Source organism: Seriola dumerili, unplaced genomic scaffold (assembly GCF_002260705.1).
Source record: "Seriola dumerili isolate Sdu_G_001 unplaced genomic scaffold, Sdu_1.0 BDQW01000219.1, whole genome shotgun sequence".
NCBI lineage: Eukaryota > Metazoa > Chordata > Actinopteri > Carangiformes > Carangidae > Seriola > Seriola dumerili.
Window position 1 is genome coordinate 5,421,362 of NW_019174474.1, and position 21,399 is coordinate 5,442,760.

At 40.6% G+C, this 21,399-nt stretch overlaps 1 protein-coding gene across 1 annotated transcript; it reads right to left on the minus strand.

The window, feature by feature from the left end:
* Nucleotides 1-1,156: 1,156 nt before the first annotated feature.
* Nucleotides 1,157-19,003, minus strand: LOC111228646 (lymphatic vessel endothelial hyaluronic acid receptor 1-like). Its single transcript, XM_022754641.1, has 10 exons — nt 18,972-19,003; nt 16,843-16,919; nt 16,489-16,725; nt 6,836-7,001; nt 6,125-6,264; nt 5,943-6,008; nt 4,503-4,901; nt 3,626-3,706; nt 3,361-3,439; nt 1,157-3,140 (listed from the first exon to the last, which is right to left on the minus strand). The coding sequence occupies exons 1-10, from the start codon at nt 19,001-19,003 to the stop codon at nt 2,927-2,929; spliced, it is 1,491 nt and encodes a 496-aa protein (XP_022610362.1). The 3' UTR covers nt 1,157-2,926.
* Nucleotides 19,004-21,399: the final 2,396 nt, after the last annotated feature.

Here is a 21,399-nt window from a genome sequence, read left to right on the forward strand (position 1 = left end):
GGTCTATGGTATACATAAAAAATCTGTTTCTACATATCAAGTGTTGTACCTTTGGTGTACATATACAAATATAACTAATAAATGTTGATTCATAACTAAATTTTTGGCTGCTCTTTGAATTTTTACATGCACTCACACACACGCAGAAATACATTTTTTTTGTGTGTTTCTGTCATTTGATTGGGGTAATTATGACTAACAGACAGTCTAAACAACATCATTTTTATAGATGTAAAATTATAAAAACATTACAAAATGCATATTGGAACTAAATGATGGTAACTACAATCTTTTTGATATGCTGAAATGAACAATGAACTGCTTATAGGCTATTTCTAAGCATCTCTAGGTGGCCTTATATATATATATCAACTCCACACTGAATACTCAGAACGTGTCATGTCCCACGCCACCTGGAAGACATATATACAGGAATATTAAGGATAAATGTAGGTATGTGCTCATTGTAGAAGTGGTGGTCCAGGTGAATGTAAACTAGAGTTATTATGACATTGTACCACTACTATGGAATATTTGGCGACATCAGTAATATCATTAAAACTCATGTGTTAAGAAGTTAATACTACAAAAGTGCACTTGTCAAGCCATATTTAGCCAAAAATGAATGAAAATATTGGCCTCATTAAAAAAAAAAAAAAAAAAAAAAAAAAACTGATAGTGTTTTGGACAAACATGTTTTCTGCTGGTTGATAGAAACCAAAAAAAGCCATTTAAAGCTTTAATGATCCAATAGGCTGTCAAAATACTGTGTCACAGAGAATGTATGTTTTTCTCACGATTTAAATCCAGTACATAGAGGTAATTTTTTTGATGGCAGCATTACCCCTGAGCAGCTTTATATTAGTATTAAATGACTGAGCGTACTGCATAATAAATGCATGTTAAATAGGCAGTTGTTGTGTTCTTTTACCATTGAATGCACTGTATTGAAAGATGCCACCTCTATCTTTCAAAATGGCCGTCTTTGTTTCCTGTGTTAACATGTTCCCGCATCACGACCGGTGCCATGGAAACCTCACTTCCTCTTATGTGTGGGCAATGTAACCACTCGCATCCCCTGTCATGCCATTCACTCGCTCCCCTTTGTCTTCGCACATGCCGGGTAATCAGTGAGTGAACACCACATTCCAGCACATCTCTTTCTATACACATTTATTTCGTTCATGACTTTACAAATCTTTTCAGCAACATGTTTTGTTAATTTGTCATAAAACCTGCCTACACTAGTACATTTGCTACTTCCCGTCAAAATGAATCATATAAGAGCAAAAGCAGGAAAAACAACGGAACAAGTCAGAAACAAAATAAATCTGTTTACAATTGCTGTATATAATTCAGCTTTATACTGGAAAAAACTGAAAAAGAATTTAGCTGTCACATCGGGAATAATATTGATTTGACACAATGTATGATATAATTCATCAATGAGAAGGTCAGAAGAAAAAACTGCAGTATTTTGTTTACACGTGTGCATGATGGGCACATTAAGGCCTGGGAAAGCACGCAAGCTTCATTCACAGTATGTGTTTACAGCACATGGGCCCCCCATTATCATATGTGATACTTAGTTCAGCATATAAAGTTAAGCTGCTGTCTCACGAATCTTACATACAAAAAATGATCAATCTGCTACAGATACAATCCAATTCTTTCTTTTTTTCATTCAGTTATTTTTTTACACACTGTGTATATAGTATGACATCATCATTATCATCCTGCTTTATCCTCAGGATACCATCAGGGGCATCATATCATCATATTCCCAACTCATTGTAAATGTATACCATATAAACTGACTTCAGTGGTGCATGAATTGCACAGTTTTGGATACTATACATTAAGCTGATTTATACAATATCCACTCCGTTTTTACTGTTCCAAAATCCATTTGCAATTATTTACCCCAGGTACTGTTTCCAATTAAATAACTCTCAAAAGTGACACATTCCTTTATTTAAAAGGGACACAACGCCCCTTCCTACCAGAAAAAAAAGAAAAGAAAACATCCACTGGCAGCTATTGCTAAGGCGTTTCCAAAACATATACTTTATATACAGAGACCAAGAAAAAGGGATTCAAAGCTGCATAAATTAAGGAAGTGACATCCCCAGTTCTCTTGAAAATGAAAAAACCAAACTCCAGTCCACAGGCAAGGTCTGAGATATACACAAGGTTACAACAATAAGCAAACAAATAAAAAAAAAATAAAAAAACACACACAGAAAACACGGGAGCTGTTTGTTTAAAATTATTTTTTCTATGTTGTATTTTAAAGAAAATAAACCAGTTTTCATCATTTTCCTATTTAGGCTGATATTTTAGGATTTACCAATTCTATTAAAAAGTGAAAAATCTGTATTCAATATGTTCTTCACAAATTACAACCTCACCACCCCCCTCCCTTTTAAACCCATGCCTCTCCAGCCCCATCATCAACAAAGCGTACAACCTCAGAGACACAAAGAACTGACACAAAAAACTCACTCATACACTCGCACACACTCTCACACACACACACACACACACATACACACACACACACACACACACACACACACACACACACACATACCCTGCTATGCTCAGATGCATGATACCCCACCATGCATGACACTCTTTGACCACCATTCAGTTCTAACTAGCCCCGCATACCAGACAAAGACAATGCTGCACATATTGGTTTGAAAGACCTGGTCCCACAGAGAGGCAACAGCTTCAGACCCAGGAAAACACAATCTTTCCAAGTAACACACACATAGACCCTCACTCAGCCTCCATTCATCCCTGACCGCCAAAGCAGTTTATAACCCCAGCGTTTGGAGCTCCCTACCCCAGCCTCTCTACCCTCTCAGCCATCTTCCTCATTCTACCCCTCCTGCCTTCACCCATACCCTACGCTCCCCTCTCATGCCAGCTGTTCTTTATCTGGCGACTCCTCTAGCGTGATGACGGTGAACTCCTCTGTGTTGCCGTTCTCCTGGATCTTCTCCTTATTCATGAGGGTCACCATCTCCTGCTCTCTCTCCTGGGCGTGGGAGCTGGATGCTGATGCTGCAGCCCCGTTCCCCTCGCCGCCGTCTATGGATGTGATCATCAGCGTCTGTCGTTTGCCGCACCAGCTGCAAAAGCACATTCAGGCACATTTATTTATTATTGATTTTTTTTTTTTTTTTTTTGCCATCCCTTAGTGTGAAGCAAAACATGGGGAAATTGGAACTGTGAGCATTGCCTACTGCGCGTAGTAAGACAGAAAAAGGGGGGTGTTTATGTCCAAAAACACAGTACATGACAACATTGTTAGTGTAAAATAATAATTAAAAATAGCAACTGAGGTCATACCTTTTCCTTTTGACAACAACTGCACATACAACAAGAATTGCAGCAATTGCCACAATCACTCCAAGGATTACCAGCCAGTCTGGAGGGAGAAATAACAAAAATAACAAGCCATGAGTTGACAGTATTAAAGCTGAGTCAGTAAGAAATAAAAATCACTGTCGATAAAGAATTAATCCAAATTGGAGTGTGTGCTTTTCTTATTTGACTGCAATCACTATAGACTTCAGGGGGTTGGAGGTATGTGTGAAGTAACATGGCTGCTCACTGGATGAATCGCTGTTGTGTTGATCAGCATCAGGCTTAGCAGGACTACTGGCCCATCCTTTGCTGTTAGGTTGTTGTGGAGCTGCGGGTCAATAAGACAAAAGGTAAACATTTAATCTCAGATACAGATTATTCACCGACATATAAAAAATATAAGCATGTTCAAGACATAAATCTAGATGAAATCATCACATATATTTGTGGCTGTGTTACAGCATGTTTACATGCTTTAAATCATACATACACTGTCTCTCTATGGGGCTGCACGTTTTGCTGCACCGGACACTGCAAGCTACATAATAACATTTTGATTTATGGATTTGGTTTCAAAACACATTTTTTTCTTTTTCTTTTTTCTTTTTTTTTTTTTACAATAGGTATGTTTGTTTAATACACCTTGTAATTCCTCCTATACAACAAAAAGATCACTGAGGCCTGTTTTGTAACAAATTCACTCCAGAGCTCAAACTAACACAAGAGGGCGTCCTATGTTCTTAAAGTTACTTCATTCCTCCCAAACCTGTTGCCTCTGATGTCAGGATGTGCTGTACTGAAATCAACTCAAGTCATTTTCTATCATCACATTAGTGGATATACAGAGTGTAGACCATATAAGAGGAGAGTTGCAGTATAATGCACTCCAAATGTTATTATAGAGGTGAATCAGCACGTGTTCTTTTTGACACAGTCTCCACAACACAAGTATCTTTTTTTTTGTTTGTTTTGTTTTTTTGCACAGCTATTGTAAAGCATTGCATTACATTGTCAGGTGTTGTTATTTAACTCAAATTGTGCATAATTTAGTGACTCTACTTGTGTTTTGATTTGTAGCTGTCATGCCACTGGATGATTCAATTATTTGCTTGTGTTTTTCTTACAGTCTGTTGTGACACCATCTTCAACAGGCTCTTTTTCAGTGGGAGGTTGTGTTTCCACTGGCTCTCCAACAGGGACCGTTGGAAAGGCTCTGTCCTCCTCAGAGGAAGGTGGCATCATCCCAGATCCATTGGGCTGGTCGAACTCTGTGACAGTGGACGTCACGCTGCTTTTCTCGTTCCCTCCAAAGGGGATTTCGTCTATGGCAAGTGTGGTAACCTCTGGATTCTCTGCATTCATTTCTGTGGGCGGACTGGTACCTGAATCATCTTCCACAGTTGCCACCGTGGTGTCAACAACCTCACTGTCAGAAGCATCGCTGGGTTGTGGTTTTGCAGTGGGCTCTGGCTCTACCTCGCCCTCTGCTATTGTTGGAGCCTGAAGCGATGGTGAGGACACTCCTGATTGGAGAATAGAAAGGGTCATATATGGTTACAGTCACCTATATTTTGACCTGACTTGTAAGAAAAAGATTGGGGCCATTCCTCATACAATATTACAGCATAATATGTATAAAATAATTGGTGCTAAATTATTGAAAAATGTCAGACAGCATGCCATTTAAAAAAAATGTGGCTGGTATATAAATAACAGCACAAAATGAGTCACATCCTGCTTGATAATCTTGGGTGTTAACCTGCTGTCTCTGCTCTGGATTTTGATCACAGTTTTGTTTTTATTATGCTTCTTAAAAGGAGTGTTAATTGATAGGTTTAAAGAGTATCTCTGTGTGAGATCATTGTTGATAGTATTTGTTTCACTACACAAGAGTAATTTGAGGTTTCAATTTGGTGTGACATCCCTATGTTAGTACATACGCTGACATGTAAGAGCTATTTTTTTTATTATTATTCATTCAAAATCATTACTCTGTAATTGCAGCAGCCTTATAACGATTATAACCTGCAATGAGGAAATGTGAAATGATACTGCCAAGATATGAATAGTAAAATAAATTAAAAAATATATATATATAAAATGGAAAGCAGGAAACCCAGTGGTTGGGAAACTGATCGCTCATTTGCACTTAAGGCGGTCGTAATAGTAACCTCACCCAGCTGTTTCCCAGTTCAGCCAGAGAGGATTTGGGTTAACTATATGACCCACCTCAGGTAACATAGCTAGGAGCTAAGAGGATGTTGGTGTCGACTATAGTGATGAGATCATTTGGTAACAAGACTGAGGTGATGTCAGGGAAGTTTCATTCTGTTGTTGCTCACATGAGAGGTTGTGCATCCTGAAATACAGGAGCTTGAATTTCGTTTTTTTTTTTATTTTGTTTTTTACAACTGTCAATTCCATGACATACATAATCAACTGTGTTTAATAACCTGGAAATTCTGCATGTTTTTAAAAGTTGACCTCCCATCAACTATAAAGAAAGTAAGACAAATGGGGACTAAATACTGTATGTCGAGGGTGAATGGGCATATTGTACTGACCTGGTGCATCCTTAGTTGAGAGTCCTGATGATATTACTTCTTTATCACAGTTCTTATCAGGCCCGGCTGCAAACATGGGGGGACAGGAAGTAGATGTTACCAAAATAAAGAAGCAAATAACAACAGGTCTGTAAATTAACACAACACATTGAGAAATTTGAAATTCCTATGGTTATAGTCACCTAGGTCGTCATAGCAGAAGGCATCATTTTTTTCATGCGTTTTAGATGAAAGAAGAATCAACCCAACCGTGTTATTTGCACAGTTCATATGTTGCGTGTGTCTGAGGATGGCAACGCTCCCATTGTTGATCCAGCCGTTCCTGAACACACACAACAATGTTATTACTAAAAGATGTATTTTGACACAATTTGGAGACATTTGTTGATGCAGAATGCAATCTGTCTCCAAGCAGCCACGTAGAAACACATTACATCATACTAATAACTGAACTAATTCACATTGCTCAGAGAAGTAGAGACAAACACAGTTAAGTAACAGATGGTGCTTTCCATTATTGGAAATTTGTTTGAGATCTACCACATGACAAACGTAGCGTACCCCTGACTTGAAAGTAAAAGACTGTCTTCCTCTTTTCTGGTTTTACATCTCTGGATGAAATGCAATCATGGTGATGAAGCAGATTTAAAGTTGAAGTTCAATGTAGTTTGGCATTTAGTTAATTCTGCCTATGAGTAAAAGCATTTCCTGTGGCCTTTCATATTTTACCACAAATGTTCAATCTGTATTCTTTATACATATCTTGCAGTTCAAAAATGTACATTTGATTTAACAAGCATTAAAATGATTTTTAAAAAAGACTTCAGTTAAAAAAAAAAGTTCTTCACAACAGTAAATGTAAATAATTATGAGTGAAAGGCTTGTGGTTTCACCTGCAGGTTTCCATGCCTTTAGCATAGGCCCCCTGGACTTGTTCTTGACTTGCCAATGTGCTCTGTAGCTCCTCACACACCTTTTCAGCCATGGAAAAGTTCAGGGAGTGACGTTTTTCTGCCTCGACCAGAAATACCCCTGCATAGCTGCAGGTCCGAGAATTCACTGCAGAAGGAGGAAGAAAAAATATGCAATAGTTTAAGTGTTTTACAGGGTTCAACATCATTTAGATCTTATTGATGATGAATTGTTCCAGTCAGTTGAGAACAAATCTAATAAATGAATTACAGTTACTATACCTTTTTGAAATAATAATAATAATAATAATAATGAAATACACTTAAAATCAACAGGTCATTTCAATTTTTTTCATGTCTTCCAACTGCAACAGCTAAAAATTATATTCATAACAAGCTGAGATAGAAGATGGGATTTAAGAGCCATGTTTGATTTGACTGTATAGCACAGGAAGGATGCAGCTGCTGTGGCTTATACAACGGGAATTGTTTCTTAGTTTTGTAATACACCGTGGAATCGACATGAGACAGCTGAGGATTTATTCAATAGTTTTAAAAGAGGAGCTCTTTACTGGTCATTGATATTTTTCTTGCAGAATATTTTTGAGATCTGCTGTGTTTTGTGTGCACTTGTACCTTATTTTTCCTGATAGAAGAAAAAAAAAGCAGCTTGTCACTCAATTCAACTACCATATCTTTCAGTCAGTTATGCACGTGAATGCTTATCACAACCATATAATGTACAATGTGTAAAATCTTGAGTTATGCATGTGTGTTTTGTGTCAATATTCAAGTGTGAGTCATGAGATGTTTGCTCTTATGAGCTTTCTGGCAGAGAAGCATCATGAGACAGGCAGCATACCCATCGACAGTGTTTGGCCCTCAGGCCTCACAAAGATGTTAATTTCAGTATTTTATGTATTTTGTGTAAACAAGTGTGTACATACGGTACACTTTTCACTACACTCGCTGACCTCCTCTTCAGAAAGGCGAAGGTGTAACCAAAATATAATGCTGAGAAAATTTTGCACTGACAGTGGCATTTTATGGCTGGAAACATCCACTGCACACAGTTCACATGGTCAAGGTCTAAGATGCTCAGAAAGCATAATTTTGCTTACTGGACAAACTCTGATACTCCTTTCTAAGGAGCATATTTTAATTTGTAACTATTGACTTTATTGAAGAATGCTTAATGGATTAGTAATGTAAAATTAATACACACAACACATGGGTTGCCAGGCTGTGAAAACTCCCTTTGTTTCCTCTAGTGTAACAGTTTGAGAAGGCTAGCTCTTTATAAGTTATACTTAACTAAAAAATTTGGTGCCCAAAGTTTCACTCTCCTTCATAAAACATTAATTTGTCAATATTGTCTCTAAAACCTATGAATGAGCCTATGAATTCATGCTTGTTTGCCAATAATCAGAAACCTGCTTTTTGTACAAAGCATCATTTCAAAGCTGTAGATCAGTGAAAGGTTGTAAGTTTTAGTGTGTAGTGTTACCCTCTTTGCCTTAGTTTGCCTAACTGAAGGAGAAGCTTCAGGGAAATGACTTTGCCTCAATGAAATGAAAGCAAAAATGCAAACTAAGCCTATAGCAAATGAGCAGCATAGCCGGCAGCTGTATGTGTAGACATGTAGATCACTAAATGGAAAAAGCCAGAATTGGCGAGAATTACATTTTCAGCAGGGGATTTTCCTGATATGAGCAGGTGAGCATTTGCATTGACAATGAAAAGGAAAGACACCACCTGGAAAGAGTCTTGCAACATAACTAGGGACACGCAACTTTAACACTGACTATTTGCTTGTGACTTTGGTGCTCTTCGGGTGGTTCCCCTTCCCACATAGAAAAAAAAAGTTTAGTGCAAAAGACTTTCTGCAAAAGCAATTTTGAAAGCGTATTATCATTATTAGAAATAAGACTTAAATATAATGACTGAAATCTAGATTTTGTGGTAAATAGCAGAACAAAAACTCTTAAAATAAAATTCATTATCAACATGTACACTCTGAACATTTGATCAGGAAGCTGATGGGTCAATTCTTATCAAATATTTCTGCTGAAAACAGGCATGTTTTGTGCAACAAGACTCATACTCAAAAAATAAAAATATCAGTGCAGTGAATTGCATGGTGACTGTGGGTTTTTAATATCCTGTATTGGAAAAAGAAAGTTGGATGCTTTACCACCACAAACACCACAGACAGCCATACAAAGATTTATTGAAACCCATACATGCACAGAAAAAAAACAAACATATCTGTTTGTTGCTTGTTTAAATATGCTACCATGGTGACAGATAAACAAGTTGTGAAAGTCACTCAGCAGCAACATCAGGCTTGTACAGGAAGATCACATGTGACATATTGCATCTTTCTGATAGCTGAGCTTCCTGCAGTGAACTGTTAAGTCCTCCAACTTAGAAAAGAGGTGAAAAGAGAAACAAACATCTAACGTGCAGTCACACCTAATACACAGTTTTTGAACAACCAAAAGTAACTACCATGCTATTTCAGTTAACAGCTTCCACTGACTGTAAGACTAAAATGAAAAGAAGAAATCATTCTCGGATACTAAAAAACACTTTATAATGTTGATTTTTTTTAAGCTGTAGTTGAAGAACCTTTTTTTGCACTCAGTTAAAAACCTGCTGGTTCACTTTAATGTAACTACATATCAACATAAAGAAATCTAATAGAATTGTCCTACAATCACAACACTTGACAGAAATTAAATGAACTCTGGTTTACGTTGTTGTTGTGTTGGTGGATTACATTATATTGTACAGTGCCTGCCTCAGGAATGTGCTCACATAGTGATCACATGGTATATACAGTAATAACTGACAAATTGTTAAATTAGACTTCTCATGCTGTATCCTGAAGTTGACTCTTGCATTGTGGCAAACAAATGGGGAAACCCCCCCAGATACTGTCCGTATATCCAGATACTGTATGTATATTCCAACTGCAAATACTTGATGAGTAAAACATCCCAACATTAGGAAATTTGTCAAATTGTTATTTGTAATTTTGTGGCCATGTTTATCTCCTTGTTGTGGAGGAAACTAGTCTTTAAGACTAGATATGATTAAAAAAAAACTCCCCCTGCTTTTCCACTGGCTGCTATGAGTAAACAGAGCACTAGCAGCAGCAGGAAGTTGAACTCTCTGCTGTTTGTGGCAGCTGGGCAACAAGAGACAGTGCCAGCACTTGTTCTGTAAGGCAGTTTAAGTTCTTTGTTATCTTTCTCTCTCCTTCTCTGTCACACACATTCACACACACACACATATACTTGAAAGAACCTCAACACATGCTGCCACATGGCACAGTGTCCCTGAAAGTAAAGGAGTGAAAAACAAGACGACTGTCCTGGCCTTGCAAACCTGCCTGGGGAGATCAAACAGCTTACCATCAGTAAGCTTAAAAGGCGACTGACATGAATCTGAGGCATAATCATTAGTATGCAGAGGGAACGGTCATGGGTGTCTTTATACAGTCCAGAGGCCTGCTATGCCAAGGCACTGACTCTCCCAAAGGCTTCATTGTCACCTAATGGAGTTGAAACCAAGGAAACTGCAAAGTCTGAGTGTACAGAACCTGAGTGAAAGGGAGCCTTAACACAGCGTCTTGCCAAAAACTCCAGCTGCTCTAGAAGTAATAGACAAGCCTGAATCTCACTTCACTTTCGCACCCCCTCCCCCATCTCCTTTTGTCTTGTTTTCTCTCATTACTCTCTGTTTGTCTTTTCTTTGCCAGCAATAAAGTACAAATTACCCCCTGCATGCAGGTACACACAGGCACCACACAGGCAGATCACAGATGCTCATGCACACAGACATGGATATTGGCTGATGATTCCTTGAGTCATAACCTTTGTAGAGCCATGACAGAGCATGGAGTACATCAAGAGAACAAACATGCATTCTCAGTATCCTGATGTCATAATAATTTACACAATCTTGTCTTTCTTAGAAACACCCTGTTGAAAATTTTCTCAAAAACATTTTTCGAAAATATCATAAGTGCGTGATCTGATGCGTGAACAGAGAATCTACTGTATATTTCCCACTACTACAGCAAAATCCCTTTAGCCATAGTTCATCAGCTGGTGTGGAGCGAGACCGTGTTACCATCACTCCCACAATGTGTCAGTGTCCTGCATTATCACACATGTGAAACATTGAAGTCGCTCCGTCAGCAGGCTCGGCTTTCAGTCCACTGGTCACAACTTAGGTGCACTGGGCCAGTGGGACAGGTTAAACATGAGATCTGAGCATGCACGTGTGCGCACGCACACACACACACACACACACACACACACACACACACACACGCACACACACACATACACACACTACCAACATTACCTGAAGGTCACAAAGACTCTCACTATCTGATTTCTCTGTAACATACCATTTCCTTTCTCACTTTTTGTTTAACAGCACCCCCAACCATTTTACACACTGCTGAGAAACAACCATAAGTGAGATAGAACAGGCAGATAAAAATTATTTTCAGATTAAAAAGGAGACTTTAATGAAAATGACACACTAAAACATTTCTTGCACTGTGGAGGTCCTTTGCCTGGCTGATGTTATTAGAACAATTAACTGTCAAACTGTCAATTTACCAAGCAAAGACACCATTTCCTCCATATTGTTCACATATTGTTGAACATTGTTCCTTTGCTTGTTGTTGTTCTTTAAATAAGGGTTTTTAATTAATGTTTTGTATGACTGTTTCAATTCTATTCAATTCATCATCCCATCCTCCCAACAAATCAAGAATAAAACTATTCATCTACAACCTATTTTTCCTCCTGCATCACCCCTCTGCCAAGGACAAGAGAGAGAAATCTAAAAAAAAAGGAAGAAGATAAACCACAACATATAAGAAACACTGAAGGACAGCCACCTCTGCCCCTGAAGTACTGAAGTGAGCCTTAATCATGAGAGATGTCAGAGCAAAGAGGAACAGGATGCTACACCCGCCTTAGGATCCAACGTCTTCAACCCCCGAAACCCCACCTAGGTCACCTCCCCTCTCCAGGTAAACAGTGTGCCAGAAGCTTCCTCAATTCCTGTCTTGATAAGGAATCGAAAAAGCGGAGTAAACACAGCAGAACTCTACACTTTCTGTAAACACATCAAGCCTAATACCTGTTCATGCCTTAGATAAACCTCAGACTGTTCAAAGCCCTTCCTATATTTTAAAGTTAGCTGTTTTAAATGTTCGATCACTTTCCAGCAAAGCACTTTTAGTTAATGATCTTATTTCTACAGACCAGTTAGATTTTATATTTTCAACTTCGCTTAGGGGAAGGCTATGACTTTTGGGTGTGCTTACGCACCAAACAACAGCTCAGAGTACCAGACCTTCTTGGAGTCTCTAGGTGGTGTCCTGGAAAGGGTTCTGCTTCGGGACTCTATAGTTCTGCTGGGGGAATTCAACGCCCATGTGGGCAACGACGGAGAAACCTAGAAAGGCGTGATTGGGAGGAACGGCCTCCCTGATCTGAACCTGAGTGGTGCTTTGTTATTGGACTTCTGTGCTAGTCATAGTTTGCCTATAATGAGCACCATGTTCAAAGATAAGTTAGATCATAAGCTTACTTGGTACCAGAGCACCTTAGGCCAGAGGTTGATGATTGACGCTGAGGTCATATCATCAGATCTGCAGCCTGGTTTTGGATACTCGGGTGAAGAGAGGGGCAGAGCTGTCAACTGTTCACCACCTGGTGGTGAGTTGGATCAGATGGTGGGGAAGGCTGCCAGACAGACCTGGTAACCCAAGTGAGCTGGGAACATCTGGTGGAGGCCCCTGTCTGTGAGGTCTTCAACTAGCACCTGCAGAAGAATTTCTCGTGCATCCTGGGGAGGTTGGGGGTAGTTAGGAGCTGTGGCCTCAAGGTTATTGGTGCCTGTGGAGGGGAGCAACCTAAGAACACACTGGTGGATGCTAGCAATGATGGAAGCCATCAAGCTGAAGAAGGAGGCTTTTAGGGCTTGGTTGGCTCAGGGGTCTCCAGAAGAAGCAGATGGGTACTGGGTGGCCAAAAAGGGTGGCAGCCTCAGCAGTTGCAGAAGCAAAAACTCGGATGTGGGAGGAGTTTGGGGAGGCTATGGAGGAGGACTTTTTTGGCCTCAAAGAAGTTCTGGCAAACCGTTTGGTGATTCAGGAAGGGGAAGCAGGGCTTCACCAAGGCTGTGTTCAGTTGGGGAGGAGAACTGCTGAACTCCCGAACTCAGCTAACAGCTCCTCCGTGGAGGAGGCAGAGTCTGAAGCCTCGGGGGAAGTCTCATCCATAACCTTGGCAGAGGTTACTGAGTTAGTCAAGAAGCTCCCCGGTGGCAAGGCGATGATCAGATACAACCCAAGATGCTGAAGGTTCTGGACATTGAAGGGCCTCTTCAATGTCCCGTGGAGGTCGGGGATATTACCTGTGCAGTGGGAAACCAGGGTGGTGGTTCCCATTTTTAAAAAAGGGGGCCGGCTTCAATTATTGGGGTATCACACTGCTCAGCCTCCCTGGGAATTTTTGCTTCAGGTTGCTGGAAAACCTCAGATTCAGGAGGAGTGAGGATTCCGTCCTGGCCGTGGAACATTGACCCAGCTCTTTACCCTCATGAGAGTACTGAGGGGGACATGGGAGTTTGACCAGCCAGCCTACATGTGTTTAGTGAACTTGGAGAAGGTTTATGACCGTGTGTGCTCCAGGGGACTCTGTGGGGGTTACTGCGGGAGTATGGGTTACTGGGCCTGTTGCTAGGAGCCATTCGTTTCCTGTATAAGCAAAGTGAGAGGTGTGTCCGCATTCCCGGCACAAAGTCAAACACTTTTTCAGTGAATGTTGGTCTCCGCCAAGGTTGTCCCTTGTCTCTGATCCTGTTTGTGATATTCATGGACAGGATCCCAAGGCACCGTCAAGGTGAAGAGTGTGTCCGCTTTGGGAACCTCAGAATTGCATCTTTGCTTTTTGCAGATGATGTGGTTCTGCTGGCATCATCAGAGCGCGACCTCCACACAGATCTATACTGTTTTCTTATTGCATTTTTTTGACGAGACATTATTCATCTTATAATCTGTGATTTTATATTGTTTTTATACTGTTTTCGTATTCGCTTTTTACTTCTATTTTTTTGCTTCTTTTATTGCATTTTTTCTTTTTTTAATATTTTCTTTTTTTCTATTAAGAACAATTGAATGACCTCTGTGTATGATAATGCGCAATACAAATAATTTTGCCTTCCCTTGCCTTGCCTATTATGATGATACAAATAGTTTGGAAATACTTCATGCAGGAGGATGTGTGTACATTACAGAGTTCTTTCTGAGCAGTTTCCCCAGGGATACAAAGACTTTAGTGTGTATGAGGTTGGAAAACAGATGGGGTAGGGTGGGGGGGTGGGCATGAACCTCACAAAATGGTTTTAGAGAGTAATTAGTAGGTTTAACAGCACACAAAGAGAAGGACAAAACCTGGAACTTGAGGACTCCTTAACCATTTAAGACCAGTTCAATTAGTGTCGAAGGCACTGGGTAAAGAAGAGAAAACAGGGAGAGGAGGTTAGACGATAAGATATAGGTGTAGGGCCATTCAGCATTCAGGGTGGTTGGTTTGTAAAGGAGGGTACAGTGGCAGAGGAGGCAAACACGTGTCTGAGAGTCTCAGGTGGCAGGAGATGGTACTCAAAGCCTGTAACAGGCACAAGCCTTCTTTGTCAGGGCCCAGTCCCAGTCCACAGGGCCCCTGACCACCCCTTACCTTGAAACATGACACGGGCACATGCAGGAACATTTCTTAATGCCAAGGAGGCAAATACGGCCACATTTTCAGGAAATCCAGTGGTAAGGTTGGCCCAAGTGAATGCATTTTAGTTTGTAAGTCTGTGTGTGCGTGAGAGAGAGAGAGAGAGAGAGAGAGAGAGAATAATCTGCTATAGAGAAGATGCAACACATTACGGTCGGCCTGTTGTAACTGCACTTGCTGTCTATATTGGAAACTCAAAGAGAGCACTAAGCTTAAACATCAAATAAAGTTACAGAGATTTTAGGATTTGTTCAAAGCTCTCCATATCTTCGTCATGTTGATCGTAAGACCCTCAATGTTAAATCTCCAACTGTGTGTTAGAGACAGGAAATTGACAAATTATGAAATTTGGAAGGTCTCACAGATTGGTGATAACTCTTCAGAGTCTCATGACCAGCTGAATAATTGAAAAGCAGTAATAGATTTGAATTATTCTACATTGGATTTTTATTACATTCCTTCCAGAGGTCGAACAGTTATATATAAATTCAAATGGATGAAATTAAGTTAATTAACTACCAGAAAAAAAACCTAATTTGAATTCCTTTAGGGCATGTTTAGTGACTACTGTACATATTAGAAATACCAGTCACCAAATCTTCTCATATTACAGTTTTTTCCAGACAGTTTTCATTGAACCATTTATGCTTATAGCTGCTGTTGGTGGGCATCCAGACAGCACCATAAAAGCCATGAATCCATAAATCTCATCTTGGTTTACATGGAAGTCTGGCCTGGCTACAAAGTCCACAAGTCCCGCTCTTAATGATGTGCTTAAGGTGAAACACAGCTACAGGTTTAAGGTTCAAAGACAAGGTCTAGTACAAGACAAGCAGTAACAACTGCAGGACACTTCTCACCAGACACCAATTACTCTCAACACTCAAACACAGACACAGAGATACATGCATTTGTGGATCCACCCCCTCCCCCTTCCCACATACAGTGCACATACAAACTGTCTAGGTAGTCTCTTATTTGCCTTTAAATACTGGTCAAATTTATAGTCTGATGCCGAATGTTCTTCAGCGTAGTGCCAGAGGGAGTCTTTGTGAACAACCCCACCACCACCTCCTCAGGGAACAAGCCAGACAAACCTTAGACCTGTTTGATTCAGTACCAACTTCACCTCCAGAGATATATCGCTCCGAGCAACAAATCCAATCAAAACCGTACAGACAGCACATGTGAGACTGAGACAAAGAGAAAAGAGGGAGACATTGAGGGGGGGAAAGCTACAGCGATTGCTGAACATCCTTTGTGTCAGAGAATAAAGCATTAAGCGTGGCAGCACAGACTCCAGCTGTAGCAGCACAGCAATAAAAGAAAAATAAAAACCTAACTGAAAACAAGGACTGACTCTGAAAGCTAGACTGATCATCCAAAAAGCCTGATAAATAAGCTTCACTTCCCAGAGTGTGAATGCATGTGAGACAGAGAGTGAGCAAGAGCGCCTGTCTCCTTTGTGTCTGTCAGGAGTCTCAGTCTGCCAGACGTAAGCCTGTCTGTGCTGGTGTAGCACGCGCTCTCTTACCGGCATCCACTTGTCCATTCTACAAGCAGCAGCAGAGCACAGCCTCTCTCTTTCAATGTCTTCTCTTTACATGAACAGTCTTTCAAATTCTCAACCAGGCTCAAGATAGGGGTAAAAAAGAAAACAACAAAAAAAAACAAACAATACTGTCTGGTTCTAAAATCTGGTGACAAAGGAGTGTTGCCAGACAGTCAGCCAGGCACAATTTATGCAGAATAAGGTATAAAAGAAAAATCCACAAACAAAGAGCCATCCGCTGGGCGAAGGCAGAGTCTCCTCACCTTTAAGATCTGACCTGGAGGAGGCCAGTAATCCAAAGGTGACCCCCAAGAGAAGCATCCACATCCTGGGCAAAGCGTCTGGCGATGGCTGGGTGAGTATCTGGTAGTAAAGGTGTGTAACAGTTCTCCTGTGGTCCTGTCTTCCCTCTGCCAGGAGTGACGGGTGGTGTGTGTGTGTGTGCGCGCGCGTGTGTGTGTGTGTATTTGTGTGTGAGTGTATGCGTGTGTGAAAGAGAGAGAGTGAATGAGTGAGAGAGCAAAAAAAATAAGAGAGAGAAAGAGAAAGAGGGAGGGAGAGAGAGAGAGACACACAGAGAGAGAGAGAGAGAGAGAGAGAGAGAGAGAGACTGGTACTGTAGAGGGAGTTGCTGTGAGTGTCTGGTAGCTGCTGGAGCTGACTCAGACTTTGCTCCAACTTTTCTATTCTCTGCCTGAGAGAGACAGAGACTAGTGGCACACACGTAGGAGGGGAAGAGTGGTTCATGTGAGCACACACCCTGCCTCTCCTCAACTTGCCCCACCTCTCCTCCCACCCCACCTCACACAGCCTCTCTTTTTCTCTCTTACCCCCCCCCCCCCACCTCTTCCTTTCTGCCTCCACACTAAAGAGGCAAGAGAAGAAGGTAAGATAAGAAGAAGGTGATCTCTCCTTCTGTCTGGCTGCTTATCCTTGTCCGCTTTTTCCTCTTTTCACGTTTTTGACAGCAACAGTTTCAGAGAGCCCATCTGGTCTTTTGTTCAGTCCTCACTCCATTTTCAATTCATCAGATTTACTTGTCCCCTCTCCCTCTGTGTGTGATCATGTGCCACCAATTGAAAGAGGTCACATCCATTTCACAGAAAACCACCTCATCTTCAAGCTTTTCTACATCCACAGAGCAGTGGTAGAAATCTCTGAAAGGCTGGACACATTTCTCTCTGCTTTTACCTGTCTTGATCTCATTTCACCGATTGGCCAACATACATAAAGCCATCAGAAGAAATAGGTTTAAGATGCAAAAGCAAGCACCAGTCAAGAGTAAGCCACTTATTTAAAGAATGATGGTCGGGAAAATCTGTTCCAGCTACACTTCTAGCATGGAAATCCCGATGCTATCTGCAGTATGTCAACATCAAGAGCATTTTCCACTTCCATTGTTAAAAACTTGCCGCCACTTTTACTTCAGGTTTAACATTTCACTTCACCAGATGAGGGATGGGTTCATCTCAGGCTTCTTGTGCAGGTCGCATGTGATTGTGCAATATCTCAAATAAACAGCCATGATAAGAAAGCATGACTGTTTGTCTGTAATTGTGTGACTTCCTCACCAACGAACCATAAAGAATGTCTAATGGCTCACCATGGCCAGTAACTCTGTAGTCATGGGAATAGCACTCAAATAAACTAATGTGACCTGGCGCCTCCAGTTGACGACCGTTATTAGGCTGTACACTCAAAAGCTTGGGGCACTTACATCAGAACATTTTCACCTCATTTATATTGGGATGTGGCAAAACTGGGATATTTGGGGTTATGGGCTGAGACCAGTTTGGCGCAGTTTAGGACCATGGGGAGAGGTGAAATTTGCCCTATACTGCACATATTTAGATTCAATCTCTAATGTAAATATCCTTAGTAATTCAGTCCTTCAAACTATAAAATTATATGGCTTGTTTGTTTTATTTTTTTTTGTTCAGCAGAGTTTTTTTTTGTCAGACATGCTGACCCCCAGTGACATGGCAGCACTACAGCTTATCTATCATACAGATAAAAGATCAGAGACCTGATATCGGGTGCTATTTTCAGCACTACTTTAAAGACCACTTTATGACCAATCTTTTGTGGAAGTCCTGATTCTGGGAACACAGATAACATGCAAATACTATGCGTCTGAAAAGGAAACTTATCACACACTTCAGCAGTGAAACACAGGAAGTGTAAATTAACAAGAGGGGGAGTGTACAGTCACAATAGTTGCTCTGTGAGGTTGTATAGAGTTACAATGGTGCCATGAGCTACATGCTATGATCAACATGCTAAAATACTCAAAATGACAAAGCATTCTAATATTAAGCAGGTGTAATGTTTACCATGTTCACCACCTTTGTTTAGTGTGTTAGCTTGCAAGTGGTGGCCACCTATCACAAAGTACAGCTAAGGATGATGGGAATTAATTAAGCAGATATTTGGTTATGAATCAAAGTACTCCATTTTGTTTTGGATTTTAAAATTGACTTGGCGATGTCACCAAAGGAAGAGTTAAGGAATTACTTACAATTTATCCTGAGTGGACCATGAATGTCCACTCATGAACCACATGTAATGGCAATCCATCCTGTCATTGTCGAGATATTTCACTCAAAACCACAAATGTCAACCTTATGGTGACAATAGAGGGAAAACCAAGGGATCACCAAAGCAGGTAACATGAATATCTGCATCAAATTTCATATAAGAATTGTTGAGATATTTCAGTCTGGACCAAAGTGGTGGACCAACTGACCGATGGATGCCGCCGTCCCTAAAGTCAGCCATAACAATGCCAGAATACACCTGAACACAAAGACTGCCATCAGAGCCCTAAACATAAACCCCATCACACAGCTAATAATGATCCGTAAATAAATGTGCAGGAAAAGAGTTAAATAGAACATAAACAATGCTTAAGAAACAATGTACTCCCAATTGGTCACTGGGACTATCCCCTTGACTTCCTTTAACCTTCACTGACCTCCGGTGTGGGGCAAACCAAGACAAATGGTTTCACAGGTGACTGAAAAACAGACAGACTGACTAATAGTCTTTGGGTAAATGTAAAGACTAAGATTCAGTTGGATAATTTTTTGATTTAGTTTGCAGTGCATATTACAGATGCATTTAATAATGTGGGACTAACTGCTGGCCTTGATTTCTCTCACTGATTCTAACAAATGTATTTTTTATCAGATAGCTAAATTCACACCCGCCCATGTTTTCACAAAAGAAGTCACGGTTATGAAGAAAACAGACAGTCAGTATGATTCACACTTCCTACCCTACACAGAGTCACTTCCTGTTTCATATGTTGCCATAGTGATATTTGCTTATAGTTCATCTGAAGTAATAACAATACAGAGAGGAGGATGTTTACACCATATAGGTGAAACCATGCAAGGTTCATGATTTTGTTTTTTGTTTTTTGTGAACCTCATTGAAATTTTGCCCCGTGTATGTAATGTGCAATATGTGAATATGAAGATGAATGTAAATGTGTCAAAATTAAAAATCATTTATAGTCCAAACTAAGGTAAAACTGGAAATAGGCAGAGAATGACAGAAAAGCTCTAAAGGCAAATGATTATCAAGCCAGAATTCGTTTCCCTCTCTGTCTTAATTTCTCTCTCTGGAGAAATTGCAAAGCTGATCCACTTCTCTTTAATGAACAGATGAGTCAATGTGAAACAGCTGAACATACACACAGTCCCATGTAGGCTAAAAAAGACTGAGTCGGTCAACACTCCACTACAATGGAACGCACAAAACTCTCAATCACTGTTAGTCTAAACAAGTAAAATATACGTGTTCACCCTAGTTGAACTCAAGTATTCATGTTTAAGAGTCTGTGTGAACATGAATGTGACCTAAAGAGGGTCATTTTTTCTCATTTAAGTGTGAAGTGGCTTTGAAAGAAGATGTTAAAACAAGGCAAGAAGGATAAAGCTTGTATTTGTAACCAGACCAGCTTCCATGTTAGTCAGAAAAATAAACAGTTAACCAAAGCTCCATGGTTATTATTTGGCTATGTTTTCTGTATGACATCACAGCAGCCCAAAAAGGAAAAAAAAAAAACCCCAGAGGTGAACAGCTGTAAATGGGGCATGACTGAACCCTGAATTAAACATCAGACTGCTGAGTCAGACAGTACGCATCTAGCAATGAAAACAAAATTTCCATGATGGTTACTCAGGGACACACACACACACACACTCTCATCAGACGTCCTTGTGGTCAGGAATCCTTGTGGTAATGGCACTAATGGCACCTCCTCAGCATTCCTCTTAGGCAACGTGCCTTTTTCCCTCCAACCAGTGCAGTCACTGGAATGTGAGTAGAAGAGATTGCAAGATGTCCATATACGTACAGAGCAGCGAGATGAAATCCGCCAATCCCTGTCTAAACATTCACTGAATATGAGTGTTTGCACTCATGTGGTGCAATGATGAGAACTATATGGTCTACAGTTACCAGTGTGGAACATTTGTGTAATATATCAGCTGGTGACAAATATAGCATCAAGTTCTCACAAATTTATCATCTGGTAAACCTGAAAAAAAATAAATAAATAAATAAAATAAAAAACATGTGAACCCTTGGGATTTATCAGACGTTTGTTTCCTTTAACTACATCCTGTTAAGTGAAGCTACTGAAGGCAATCAGAAGGCTGTCTTTGTTGCAGCCTGTGCTGGAGGTCGCTGAAGAGGTGAGGGAGGTTGTCAGGAGCGTGTCCTTACTGTGTATCTTTGGCCGATGGATGAGCACTGCCTCACCCTGCAGTGTCTCGGGCTGGATGAGCTATCCCGGCGTCATGGGAGCATGACTGGACTGCTTCAAAAGGCCAGGCTTTGTGCAACAACAACAAAGCGAGGGCCTCGCTTGTGTTTGGGTGCTGGGACAGCAGAGCGGGCGTGTTTGGACAGTGAGTGTCACAGAGTACTGTATAGCCAACTGGAATGCCCTGTGTCATCCCCCATCTGGGTCGTAGTTTCAGTCAGCACGGTGATGATAAGCCTCAGTAATCTCACAGGTGAAATGTTTGCAGATGCCACTCTGGGTAATTCACATGCCTTTGACCTTTCTAAATACACCGACCCACATGTGGGACACTTTGGCCTTGGTAGTGGTACTTTAGGTGTGTTTTGGTTTGTACCAGACTCAGTCTTCACACAACTTT